Below are 14,930 nucleotides of genomic sequence, written 5' to 3'. Positions count from 1 at the left end.
CAAATGGGAAGGAGTGCACCTAAGTCATTGTCTTTACTAAGCCTGGGGCCTGAAAGAAAATGTAAGTGCTACAACGGGTATTTTGTCAATGGATATGTTTTCCATACTGAAAAATACGGGCAAGGAAGAAAGACATACAACAACGGTGTTTGTGTTAAGGGATCCACTAGTAGTGAGTTAGAAGTTGACTACTATGGTAGGTTAGAAGAGGTCGTCGAACTGCAATATCATAACGAGCAGAATATAGTGTTTTTATTCAAATGCTATTGGTATGACACGACTGACAGAGGAATCAGAGTTGATCCGCACTATGGTCTGGTCGAAATCAACTCAAAAGCTAGACTCCGCAACATAAACGATGTCTTTGTTTTCGCAAAGCAATGTCAACAAGTTTATTACACATACACCCCTTCATTTAGAAAGGATCGATCAAGAGTGGATTGGTTGTCCGTTTTAAAAACGAAACCCCGGGGTCGTGTCGAGGTTGTTCAGGATGAGAACGAAGACACAAGTGTGCGAGATGAAGTCTTTCAAGTTAGTGAGGTGGTTGAACCATATCGAGTTGCTCCTTCGATTGAATTGGAAGAAAATTCAAATTTTCGTGTTTTCGATGATAGTCTTGTTGATGTTGACGCATATGAGTTAAATTTTGTTTTGAGCTCTAGCGGACAACCAAATATCAATGAAGAAGATGATATTCATATTGAAGATTGCGATGAAGGTGATGACAATTCAATTGATGACGAAGAAGAAGAAAATTCTGACTAACTACCAAAATGAAGCCCTATGTAAAACCCTTTTTTACATGTAATTTAGATTATGAATGATATATATATTTTGAAACACAAAATATTTATTACTTGAAATAATTTGTTGAAATGCCACAATTATGATGGATGATATATTTTGTGACATGAAATAATTACTTGAAATGCCACCAGATCACCGACGGCCACACCGACGGCCTTAAGTCCGTCGGCATTTCATAGAGAGTTCGAAAATAATTACTTGAAATGCCACCTGATCACCGACGGCCACACCGACGGCCTTAAGTCCGTCGGCATTTCATAGAGAGTTCGAAAATAATTACTTGAAATGCCACCTGATCACCGACGGCCACACCGACGGCCTTAAGTCCGTCGGCATTTCACAGAGAGTTCAAAAATAATTACTTGAAATGCCACTATATCACCGACGGCCACACCGACGGCCTTAAGTCCGTCGGCATTTCACAGAGAGTTCGAAAATAATTACTTGAAATGCCACCATATCACCGACGGCCACACCGACGGCCTTAAGTCCGTCGGCATTTCACAGAGAGTTCGAAAATAATTACTTGAAATGCCACCATATCACCGACAGCCACACCGACGGCCTTAAGTCCGTCGGCATTTCACAGAGAGTTCGAAAATAATTACTTGAAATGCCACCCAATTACAGACGGCCACACCGACGGAATTAGTCCGTCGGTGTTTCACAGAGAGTTCGAAAATAATTACTTGAAATGCCATCAAATCACCGACGGCTACACCGACGAATTTAAATACGTCGGTAAGTTGTCGGCGGTTCAATTTTACCGACAACATTACCGACGGACAGCGCGAATTTCAAAGGGTTGCGCATTTAATGCGCCTCTGATCGGGTAATATTGCCGACGAAATTACCGACGGACGACGAAAAATATGGAGGGTCATTGAAAATTTTGGTGCAAAATTCAAACTTTGCCGACGGATTTTTAACATATCACCGACGGACTAAATTAAAATAATAATTAATTTTATATCCGTCGGTAAAACTGCCATATAAGTTCAAGTGACCGCCGTTTCAGTTCATTTTTTCTTCTCCTTCGTTTCTCACCTTAAGCTTTTGATTTTTTTTCCTCTCCATTCTTCAAAGCTTTCACCTCCAATCTCTAGCAAGTTTTCTTCATCATCTTCATCAGTTTAAAAGGTTAGTGTTTTCTCTATTTCATTTTACTTTAATAGTTTTTTTTTGCTATTTTTTTGGTTATTGTTTTTTGTTTTGGTGTATTTTTTGTAATGTAGATAAAGTCTATAGTTTTTTTTGCATAATTCATTGCTAAAGTATATAGTTTTTTTTTTTTTTGAATTTTTTGAATATTTTTATTGTTGTATTGGCATAATTATTATTAGTTAATTTGTTGAATTTTTATTGTTAATGTTGAATTTAGCATAGAATTATTAATTGAATATGTTGGAATAATTATTAATTTTACTTTATTATTGCATGATTTGTGTTTAATTTGTTCCATTTATTTTGATTGTTAGTCTAGAGTTTTTTTTTAATTTATTGAATATATTTTATTGTTGTATTGGCATAATTAATATTAAATAATTTGTTGAATTGTAATTGTTAATGTTGAATTTACCTTAGAATTAGTAATTGAATATGTTGGAATAATTAGTATAGATTGGGTAAATTGGTTGTGGCTATTGTTAATATATATGTGCAGGTATGTGGATTTGGGTAGTATCCGGTAGAGGGGAGGTGCTGTCGAATTTTTTTTTTACATTTGAATTTAATTATATAATTATTTGTATCAAATTGTGTAGATGCGTAGAAAGAAAACCAGAGCTGGTCGCTCAGGTGCGGTCGCAGCTAGTTCGTCTAGCAGCGAGGATGATATTTCCTTAGGTGCCTCTCAAGAAGAGGCACCTACACCACCTGCGCCGTCAACCGATGCTGCCTCTTCCAGCGGTACTTCACAGCGCAGAGGCGGCGTGCCTTCGCTGCGGAATCAATTTACCCGCAAGTACGAGGCACAGTGGAAGGACGACCTTTCAATGTAAGTTTGTTAAGGTTTTAGTTTTTTTTTTTAAATTACAACATAATTTATCAAGTAATCACTATTGAATTTATTTCATTTATTTTCAGGTTCACAAACATTGAAGCCGCCCGAGTAATATCATCGGCGTTTAAATCGTCGATGGAGATTTCATTGTTTCAATGGAGTCAGATATCCAAGCATCCTGAATAGATGCCTCAAATCAATGCATGGTTTAACAGGTTTGAGGTTGGTATTAATTTATAATTTTCAGCTTATTAATATAATTGTAAATAAATTATTATTTTTATTTAAACTTGTTTATTTATACAAAGCACAAATTCTGCTGGGACATTGAGCATAACGCTGTTGTGAGGAGGGTGTGGGAAAATCACGCGGCAACTAGGTAAGATCGAAAACAATACAGGATTTTTTTTAGACAAAAATTTATGTTTCGAAATGTAATTTTTGGTTGCGTGAAGCAGGTTGCGTGATTTTTGGTATGAAGCAAAAAAGGCAAAAAAAACCGCGAGGGATAGGGGTTTCCACGGCTGGAACGATGTTGCGGTTTGGAGGGATTTCAAACCGATATACATCCCGGAAGATATATGGCCGCACTATCTTGAGCACGTGACGTCTGAGCGGTTCACACGACGCTCACAATCCGGTGCTGGCAACCGGAATCGGCCAATTCATGGCGGGGTGACAACTCACACTGGCGGCTCTGTTCCGTTTGCTGCACATGCGAAACGGATGGTAAGATTAATTTAAATAAAATATATCGTTAAATTCAGTTGTTGTTAATATATCTTTTTTCATTATAGGCTGCGTCTCTTGGACGTGAGCCGAGCCCGATGGAGCTGTTTGTGGAGACGCACGTGCGGAGTCAAGACCGCCAGAAGGAGGCGCAACAGTTAGTTGATAACCGTGCTCAGTATTTCATGGTATGTTTGTTCAACCATTTTATTTTGTAAGTTATTATGTAAGTTATTATGTTTATTGTATTGAATATGATGATTACTTTTTATTTTATTTTCAGGAGACCTATAATAATCGGTTGAGGGAGAGATACGGGGACGATACTTTGACCCATCCGGAATTCGATCCGGATTTGTGGATGGAGGTTGGCTCGTCAGGTGGACCCGATAAAAATCGGGTTTACGGGCTCTCCAACACTACGGCCGACAACTTGCGGTCGACCCGTAGTTTTTCAACCGTTGGGAGCTCCCAATCTAAGGAGTCCGTGGCTTTGCAGCAACTCACCGAGAAATACGATAACCTACAAGCGGAGTACGCACAACTCAAAGCGTCTCATGCACAACAAATAGCGGAACAAAGAGCGGAGTCTGAGCAATTCAAAGCGTTTCAAGCACAACAAAAAGCGAAGTATGAAGCGGCTCAGGAACAGCAAAAAGCGGCTTATGACCAGCTTTACGAAATGATTATGAAATTGTCAAATAGCGGAACATGTGCGCCTAATCCTTTTTGGCCGTATAACCACCAGCCTCCGCCAGGATCTCCTCCTCCTCCTCAAGCTCCATCATCTTTATATTAATTTGTAATCAACATTATTTACCTTTAAAACTTCATTTATTATTTTTCTTGAAACATATTCAGTTTGTAATGAATATTATTTAACTTTGTTTTTTTTTTTTTATGTTTAATAAAAATTTTATTTGCATAATTGGTTTGTATAACAATTAATTTATATAGTTTTATATTATATATCCTAAATAATTTTTTAAAAACAAATTAAGAAAAAAACTATTACCAAGGATTTTACCGACGGATGAATTCGGTCGGTATTTTAAACTTTCACCAACAGAATTACCGACGGACTTAATCCGTCGCCATTTAACAGTAGCTTCCACCAGTACCGACGAATTTACAGACGGAAATATTCCGTCGTATGTCATAAATTCACCGACTGCTTTAACGACGGATATTTTCCGTCGATAATTTAAACGTCACCGACGGAGTGAAAATCCGTCGGTATATTTCAAGCGGGAATCTTTTTTTTTTGGCGCGCACGTTCCGTCTGTAAACCCGTCGGTAAATGGTTTTTTTTGTTTTTCCGACTGATATACCGACGGAATGGGGAATCACCGATGAAGGTAAAGCCGGCGGACGTATTCCGTCGGTGATGGCGTCGGTAAAAAAATTACCGACGAACTTATAATCACACACCGACGGAATGTTTCCGTCGGTAAAACTGTGAAATCTTGTAGTGTGTGTTTGAAAGGTATGTGTTTCACTCAAATTCATTCCAACAGAAATGCTCTACCACAGGCTTGTATATCTTCTTATTCTCCACCAATAGGATCACATGCAAAACTTGAATCACAAAGACTTTTCAAGGTTTGTAATGGGGCTTAGGATCATGGTGGAAAACATTTGGAAATGTAGCTCAAAAGCCATCTAAACTAGTGGAACAAAAATACATCAACTCAAACTCGAAAATATAAGACATGTAAAATCAATCACTCCATTTAGTAGATTCTTCAATTTGAATTTAAAGCATTTAAACCATGTAAAACTCATATATTGAAAGCATTTAGTAGATTTAATAGTTTTACCGATGAAATGTTTTGTCAGTATTTACACTAACATTCTGTCGGCAACATTTTTACCGACAGATTTACGAATGACAATCGTTCGTCGGTAATGTCATTTCTATCGGTAAAAAAAACTCTATGTTTTTACAGACAGAATATGCCAGCCAAAAAAAATTACCCATTTTAATACACCAATAGAATTATTTCGGCATTTATTGTAATTTTATTCCAACCCTCTGTAAAATACTGATGAAATAATTTTGTTGATGATGTAACAGTGTTGTAGTGGCATATGAAGTAAATTGTTCCCCTTGCCTCTAGAATATACCGACAAATTATGTTCGATGGTATATCGTTCTGTAATAATTAAAAAAAAAATTTTAAAAAAATCTTTTGAAAACTTTGTTTTAAAAAAATTGTGTGTTGTTCATATAAAAATTAAATCCAAATATTCATTACAAATTTATATGTTCAAATAAAAATTAAACTAGAACAATGACAATGATAATGTTCGAGGAGGAGGAAGAGAAGGCTGGTCGTTCCCAGGACCATGCGGCCAAAAAGGGGGTACACATGTACCACCCATCTGTGATCTCATGTCTATGACCATTTGGCATAATTATTCATAATCCGCTGAGAGTTGCTCATATTTTTCGGTGAGATGAGTCGTATGTTGTTGCAAGGCCACGAACTCCTAAGACTTGGTACTCGATACTGATTGCAAGCTCCCAATGGTTGAGACACTACGGGTCATCCACTAGTTCTCGATCATAGTGTTGGAGAGTCTATACACCCGATTTCTATCGGTCCACCGACGATCCTGTCTCCATCACCAAATCCGAATCAAAATCCGGGTGGGTCGAAGGATCGTCCCCATATCTCTCTCTCAACCGGCTATTTTATGTCTCCTGAAAATAAAAACTAAAAGCATCAAATTGAATTCAAGAAAATAATAACTTACGAAAGAAAATGGTTGAACTAACATACAACAAAATGTTGAGTGCGGTTGTCGATGAATTGTTGCATCCCCTTTTGGCGATCTTCACTCCGCACGTGGGTCTCCACAAAAAGCTTTATTGGGCTTGACTCACATCCAACAGTCATATGTAAACACCATTGGGAATGAAGAAGAAGACCCTAAGAAAATTGACCTAAGACCTAAGCTAGTTGTCAAGGAAACTGAAATTAACTAAGAGGACAAGGAAACTGAAACAAAATGAGGCCAATTTCCAGAACATCTAACAAAGAAAAATGAATAGAATGGAAAGAACAAATCATGGAAAAGGGTTGGCCTTAGCTATGGGGTTGGACACCATGCATATGTGTGTTCTGCTAGAATTTGATGAAAGATTTTGTGGTGGAATTGATTATTGCATGTGTGTATTCTGCTGGAATTTGATGAAAGATTTTGTGTTGGAATTGATTATTGCATGTGTGTATTCTACTGGAATTTAGTGACAGTTTATGTGCTGGGATTGATTATTGCATGAGTATGTGTGTGTTCATGCTGAAATCATGTGAGCTTGTTGGAACCTAATGACAAATTGTGTGTTCTGAAGTGAATTTATGATTCGCTGCTGAATTGTGTGTTTTGCAGCGAATTTATGATTCGCTCCCGAAATTGTATTGCCTGTAGCGAAATTGTGATTCGCTGCCGAAACTGAGTTGTCTGCAGCGAATTAGCATTCGCTGTCGAATTGTCTGTTCTGCAGTGAATTTGTGATTCGCTGCCGAAGTTGTATTGTCGGCAGCAAAATTGTGATTCGCTGTCGAAACTAAGTTGTCTGTAGCAAATTTGTGATTCGCTCCCGAAGTTGAGTTGTCTGCAGCGAATTTCTGATTCGTTACCGAAGTTGAGTTGTCTGCAGCGAATTTATGATTCGCTACCGAATTGTGTGTTCTACGACGATGTTGGGATTCACTATTAAAGTTATGGTCTGCAGTGAATTAGCATTCGCTGTCGAAATGTGTGTTCTGCAACGAATTTGTGATTCGCTATCGAAGTTGTGTTGTCAGCAGCGAATTTATGATCTGCTGTCGAAGCTGGCAATGAATTTGTGATTTGCTGCAGAAACTGAGTTCTCTACAACGAATTAGTATTCGCTGCCGAATTGTGTGTTCTATGGTGAATTTGCGATTTGCTGCCGAAGTTGAGTTGTCTGCAGTGAATTTGTGATTTGCTGTCGAAACTGAATTCTCTGAAGCGAATTAGTATTTACTATTGAATTGTGTGTTCTACGAGGAATTTGCAATTCGCTGCTAAAGGTCTGCTGTCTGCACCGAAACTATGATTCGCCTGCCGAAACTGAGTTGTTTGCAACAAATTTGTGATTCGCTGCCGAAGGTGAGTTATCTGCAGCGAATTTGTGATTCGCTACCGAAACTGAGTTCTCTACAGCGAATTAGCATTCGCTGCCGAATTATGTGTTCTGTAGTGAATTTGCGATTCACTGACGAAGTTGTATTGTCTGCAGCAAAATTTTGATTCGCTGTCAAAACTGAGTTGTCTGCAGTGAATTAGCATTCGCTGATTCCCTGCCGAAGTTGCATGGTCTGCAACAAATTTGTAATTGCTGCTGAAATTGAGTTGTCTGCCGAATTGTGTGTTTTGAAATTGTATTGTCTGCAGCGAATTTGTAATTCGCTGCTGAAACTGAGTTGTTTGCAAAGAATTAACATTCACTGCCGATTTGTATGTTTTGTAGTGACTTTGAGATTCGTTGCCGAAGTTGAATTGTCTGCAACGATTTGGTAATTCGTTGCTGAAATTAAGTTTTTGTAGCGAATTAACATTCGTTGTCGAAGTTGTGTTGTTGGCAGCGAATTTATGACTCGCTGTCGGAATTGAGTTTTCTGCAGCAAATGCAGCGAATTAGCATTCGCTGCTGAAAACGTGGTGGCTGCAGCAAAGTAGCATTCGCTGCTGAAATTGTGGCGCCAGCAGTGAAACAGATTTCACTGCCGAATTGTGCAGGCGGCAGCAAACCAGTTTTCGCTGCCGAATTGTGTAGCCCACATCGAACCAGTTTTCACTGCTGAATTGTCCGGCCTGCAGCGAGTCAGTTTTTGCTGCCGATTTCTACAATAGGCCTCCCGGGCAGAAATGACTCAAATGCTTGTAACAATTTCATTGTATGATGGTGTAAATTTTGGAACACTTGAATGTGAACATATGAACTCTTGAAATAAGTATGGTGATGAATGTGATTCAAAGATACAAATATACTGATTTGTGACTATTGATGTCTTAGGTGGTGCGGTCGGGATAGGACCATCATCAGGACAAGGACAACCTGCAAGTGGAGCAGGTAGGTGACTTTCACCTTTCTTTTTCATAACGTTGAATTATGAAATACTTTATCATGAATGTTATCGTATTGTGGTAATACAGATATCAGATTGCCAAATGCTTAAATGTTGACAAAAGTCGACTTGGGCTAATCTTTTAGATCTATGAACCGAGTCATGAGACTAGTGTGACCCCATCAAAGGCAAACCCAAAAAACAAAGAAGCCAGGTTCTTAACCAAACAAACATTAAGGCATGAAATTGAGAAAAAAATCAATAAAAAACAATGATGCAAAAAAATAGCAATTAAAATAATTAGGACTTAATTCCACATAAAAATCAAATGAAACTAAATATTCATGGATGGAATTCTAAAAAACCAACCCATTAAGAAAATAATTAGAAAAAAGCATGACCGAATTTGATGCAAAAAGTAAATGAAAATAAATGTCTAGGGGTAGAATTGTAAAAAAAACATCAATCAAGAAAATGATTCAAAATAAAACAAATAGCAATTCATAATGGGTACCAAATTTGAAAAAAAAATTCGAAAATCAAATGACCAGTGATGAAATCAAATATACAATCCAATTAGAAATAATCAATGTAAATACAAAAAATTGCAAATAAAAGAAGAAGGACTAAATCCAAAGAAAAATAAATTGATAGGCTGATATGACTTTTCGCATGGCCAACACATGATTTTAGAAAGAAAAAAAGGAAAAAAAAAAACCAATTCTAGTCAAACCTTGTTGAACCACCAAATATGTGCACAATCCAAGGAGGAAAAGGACGCTGAGACGAATCAAATGACGTGGCGGAAGTGCTATTACAATCACCAGAGTTAGTCGCACGTGCCACCCAAAGTTGACGGAGCGTTGACACGCTAACTTTTTTGTTTTTTTTGTACAAAACCAAAAACGCCTCTAAGACTAATCAACAATAACAAATAAACCATGAGGAAATTACAATCAAGCCCCTAAATTCATAGCTAAAAAATTGAAATGGCACGGGTAATGTTATAATTTCATTGTTCTATCAAACATGAAAATACAAAAATATCCTTGTATAGAAAGCATTGAATTATTTTATTCTAAGGTTACATTATTTATTTTACTGTATGTTTTAAAATGTAATTACTAAAATAATCCTATTCAATTTTAAAAGACATTTATTTCATGGAAAAAAAATCACCCTATCCCGAAACAAAACCAAAGATAAATTAACTAAAAAACAATATAGGATCAATCATAATGAATAATAAACTGTTTCTTGAAGCCCAACAATACCAGCGTGAGTTTTAGATTTGTTAATGGAATCCATGTCAGGGTACATTCGACTAGAATTTAATTCTTTGGAAATTATAGACGTCATGTAGTAGCTAGCGACAAAACTAGCCAGCTGTTAAATAACTTCCACCTTCACAGGTTGTGACTCGACTGACAAAACTAGCCAGCTGTTGTTAGTGAATAGAAACGATAACAGGTTACCAGGAACGTCCTGGCAGGAAGTTCCAAATTTTGAGGTGAGCTTACTTTGACGTTTAGGAGAGCAGTGAGTAGCTGAAGGTCCACAACAACCAAAAAGATATCAGCAGTGTCTTGTACGTTTGAATATATAATTCAACGACATAAACGAGTTCATTATAAATTATTATTATTTTAAAAAATAAAAAAATATTTTTATCCACCTTATTCCCTTACGAGTAACAATAATTTACAAGCTCTTATTTTATTTTATTTTATTATATTAGAGTAACAATAATTTATCCACCTTACACCGGAAAATATGGTGGGGAGGGGGTCACTTAATTATATATGATGCAAATCACCGGCCAGGACATCCTCACCAATACCTTGATTGCATAAACTTATATGATAACCATATGGATACCGATCACATCACTGAGTCCGTCGACATCCTCTTGATCAGTAATATCACATTCCATTACTAATGATATCGATAAAAAACATTTGCAAATGAAAAATATACATAAAAAAAATTCTAATTAAAAATATATTAATGGATTTATACTGTCATTAATAGTGGCATATCCAATAAATATTTTTCAGCTTCCAGTCAAATGCTGACGAATACTATCCATTTGTAAATTCATTGATTATGATATTTCCATCTCTTTTTAAAAAATGCTGATGGACTGTATCTGTGTGTAAATTTATCAGTGATTGTGACCACTCTCTGTATTCGTTGTGAATTTATGGCCCATCTCTGTACAAATGTATCGGAGTATCTTTGTCACAAGTGATAGAAATTCAAACCCGTTTACAGAAAAGGTTCCTAGTCTAGATGCCCTACTGAGTGGAGAGGATATGTAGCTAGCCTCGAATGGTCATATCAAATCTACATATATATTCAAGTATAAGTACAATTTCAACCATCTAGGTGGTGGCCCAGTGATAAGAACTTGGAACTAAGAGATTTGCTCTTTCTATGGTCTCAGATTCGAACCTTGTGGTTGCTTATATGATGGCCACTGGAGGCTTACATGGTCGTTAACTTCAGGGCCCGTGGGATTAGTCGAGGTGCACGCAAGCTGGCCCGAACACCTACATTAAACTAAAAAAAAAAAATATAAGTATAATTTCCTATTGTCAGGGTTTGCACAAGGTTTGTATTCCATCTTTACAATATACATTACAGACACTTGAATGAGTGGGCCACCCTAGATGCCTTTGAGAACTACATGAGACAATATGGGAAAGAGTCATCTCTATATCCGGGAGTGAAAGTGGAGCCCGAATTTATGGCCTATCTATATACAAATGTATCCCCGTGACCAATCATCACTAACGGTTAAGACATAATCTCATAATCAATCTCTATTTCACATGAATTGCAACACCAATGGTGGAGGTTTTTATGTGGCTGATGCTTTTTCAAAAGAAAAACTTCTAGGATTTCTCGTAATCTATCTCTATTTTTTAGTTGGTTGTCTTTAGTTTTCTTTTTGGATCTTATATATTTGTTTTGATTTTGAAACATAAAAATAAATTGAAATGAAATATTAAGGGATGAAATTTAAAATAAAATATAATTAGTGATTAAAAAAAAATTCATAATGAGGAATGAGATTGAAGAAAGAAATAATAAAAAGAAGATAAAAAACAAAATAAATAGCAATCATAAAACAAAAAAAATAAAATAATATGAAGAATAAATGGCAAGAACAAGTTTTCTTGCTAAGATCTTAGCCAAAATTATGTTGAATGTAATAGAAGCAAAATTAAATTAAGAAAATGTAGCAAATAATAGATGAATTTATTATAACAAGATATTTTTTTTAAGATTATATTTCTGTGCCAAAAATAATACAGTAGGTTACTCCATGCTTGAAGTTATTTGCCATTCAGGCTTCTAACGTATTTGCTCGCTTGCAAGAACTTTTACCAATCGATCCAGATTCCGATGAGAAGCATCACCGGTCCAAGCTGCCTCTTCTGCCTTGGTTTTCCATTCCATTGCCTTCCTTTTCATATCTTTTCCCTTCTCTCCCTCCATTAACTCCCTCACAAGTTTTTCCACTTCATCTCTTTTCACGTTGTTTTCTATCTCCATTCCGATACCCCACTTAGTACAAGCAAACCAACAGTTGGTCTGTTGCTCACCGAAAAATGGCCAACAAACCATTGGGACACCGCCACAGATACTTTCCAATGTCGAGTTCCACCCCATGTGACTTACAAACCCTCCTATGGAAGGATGCTTCAGGACTTGTTCTTGAGGACACCAGCTTACTAGCAAACTTCTATCCTTTGTTACAGATAAAAATTCAGGTGGCAACATCGAGGCTTCACCTACAATAAGATCAGGCCTTATTATCCATAAGAAAGGTTTGTTGCTGTTGGCTAGTCCCCAAGCAAATTCAATCATTTGCTGTGCAGTTATTACAGTGATGCTACCAAAATTTACATACACCACAGAGTTTGGTCCTTTGGAATCAAGCCATTCAATGCACTCTGGATGATCTTTCCAAAGATTGGAGCCAATATTTTTCAGATTACCATTTGGAATCTGATCAACAAGCAACTGGAGAGGACCAAGTGTGTAAATTGGAGGAAACATTGGGGATAAAGCATCCAAAACATCTTGTTCGAAGGAGTCAAAGGTGTTAATAATGACAGCAGAAGCTCTTGAGGTTCTGTCTATTTCTCTTATCTGGAAGTGAAGCATGAAGTCGTTTATGTCTGTAGTTCTGACAAAACTTGGAAGATCCCTCAAACGGATATTTTTCATTCCTGGAATCCAATCTATGGATGTTTCCAAGTACCCATTTGTTAGATCGGTCGCGTCTGCAAAAAAAAAATTACAAATGAAGATTAATTTTCATTCTTGGTAAATTATGCAGGCTCTGACCTTCTGAGTCTTGGTAAAATTGTAACTTCTAAAGAACTAAAAAGAAAAGGAAAACTTGATCATAAATTCATGCACCCACATTTTGAATTTTCCGTTTTAAAAAGCTGTGTACCTTTCAGAGGTGTCAAGCCTCTTTCGATAAGAGAACGATATTGTGCGTAGCCCAAAACACCACAGGCGCTAGGTGTCCAAAACAGCGCTTCAGGAATTCCGAATTCTTCAGCTGCGTCAAGAGTGAAGCTCATGCAAGCATCAGAGATAATACATGTCACCTGGGGCACAATACTGGAGGAGTTGAGTTTGGCAATAAGATCACGAAATGGGGCTAAGCAAGTCGTGGAGGTGCAGTCACAAAGAGATGGGATGTCTTGAGTGGCATCAGCAATATCTGATGGTGGAAGACCATCAGGAATGGTCTTAAACTGGAATTCTGGCAAGCCATCAAGAGAGCTGCTGCCTCTAGACTTGAGTAAGCGTCTGTGGTTATACTCTGTATTAACAAAGGTTATGTGAAAACCTTTGAAGTGGAGTAGTTTTGCTAGTTTTAGCATTGGGTTTATGTGACCCTGGGCTGGAAAAGGGATACACACGGCATGGGGTTTATTTGCCAGGTCTATGGACACCATCTCTCTGATCACACACAAGAAGATTGGATGTTGAGGAAGGAGAGAAAGACGTGCCCCTTCTTATAGATAAAAAGAAGAAGAAGGTGAGTGCCCTCTTTTCTGGGAATATTATTAGCAGTTGAAAAAAAGGCCACGCAAGCTTAAATCCTACAAAGAAAATCCTAGCCATGCATCTATATTTTTTTTTTTTTTATTATTATTATCCTCTCCCAACATGTCGCTCCACAATAAGTTATCCACCTAGATAGCGATACATATACTTTAATTTAAATTTTAATCTTCTCTCACAATTGAGAAGTCAGGGTCTAAATTTTAGTACTTCAAAAACTCAAATTTCATTTTTTTAAAAATTTAAAAAGCACCTCAAAAAGTCCTAGAATCCTATATAAAGAAATTTCCTAAACTAATTAATACTTTAATTAGTTTAAAAATCATAAATCAAACCGAGTCAAAATAAAATTCATGTGTCTTAATTTTTTTTATTTTACATAAATATAATCGTCTCCAATAAACTCCCCTTAACTAACCCATTGAAATCAAACTCGATCTTTTTATAGATAAAACATTATTAGCCAAACGCTTCCATGAACCAATATAAAATCTTAAAAGAAAAGGAACCAATTAATGCAAAAATCAAAAGTTAAGGGACCAAATACATTTTTTTTAAAAACCTTTTGAACAATGTAAAAAAAATGGTTTATTTATGTTAATTTTGGTTCTTGATTTTTCAATTCTTTTTAACAATAACCTAAAATTTTATTTTATAAAATCAATCTTTAATTTACCATCGATATATTTTATGACATATCGGATAAATTAAAGCATGCAAATCAAAATACATCTTAACATATAAAACTATAATAACATAACTTAAAATGATGAAAATGAAAGGAAATAAAGTCCAATGATTGATGTAAAAAAATATCATGGACATAAAGAAAACAAAGCAACAATAAAATAGTGTTATGAATAGTTACATGAACAAGTTACGAACGACAAAACATCAATATGTTTTAATTATATTACATAATTAAAATATTTTATGTTTGAATTAAATTTTTTTTAAAGGAAAAAGTAAGAAAGTAATAATCATCATTTATGCAAAAGTTGGGGAAAATAGCTAGAGAAGTGCATTAAACAAGTTTATTAGTACCAAAATACATGTAGTTTTAGGCATTTCTTGGTTTATGTCGAGGACATAATGGACAAACACACTTGGTTTCATATGAAATTTTATCTTTATAGTGATCCCTTCAACCAGAAATTACTAACAATGTTCTTCTTGATGGCCGGCTTTGAACC

At 36.3% G+C, this 14,930-nt stretch overlaps 1 protein-coding gene across 2 annotated transcripts in view; it reads right to left on the bottom strand.

Moving 5' to 3' along the window:
* Positions 1–11,886: 11,886 nt before the first annotated feature.
* LOC7496618 (7-deoxyloganetin glucosyltransferase) overlaps positions 11,887–14,930 on the bottom strand; it is a 42,989-nt gene continuing 39,945 nt past the window's right edge. Inside the window, exons 2-3 of one of the 2 annotated variants that reach the window (XM_052448319.1) lie at positions 13,115–13,344; positions 11,887–12,938 (exon numbers count right to left, since the gene is read on the bottom strand). In XM_052448319.1, coding sequence (XP_052304279.1) covers positions 12,004–12,938; positions 13,115–13,344 — 1,165 coding nt within the window. In that variant the 3' untranslated portion in view covers positions 11,887–12,003. The remainder of the gene's footprint in view (positions 12,939–13,114; positions 13,345–14,930) is intronic. The other variant, XM_052448318.1, reaches the window with a different exon arrangement.

This window comes from Populus trichocarpa, chromosome 17 (genome assembly GCF_000002775.5).
Source record: "Populus trichocarpa isolate Nisqually-1 chromosome 17, P.trichocarpa_v4.1, whole genome shotgun sequence".
Lineage (NCBI taxonomy): Eukaryota > Viridiplantae > Streptophyta > Magnoliopsida > Malpighiales > Salicaceae > Populus > Populus trichocarpa.
The sequence above is the reverse complement of the archived record's forward strand: the minus strand, read 5'-3'. Positions and strand labels throughout refer to the sequence as shown.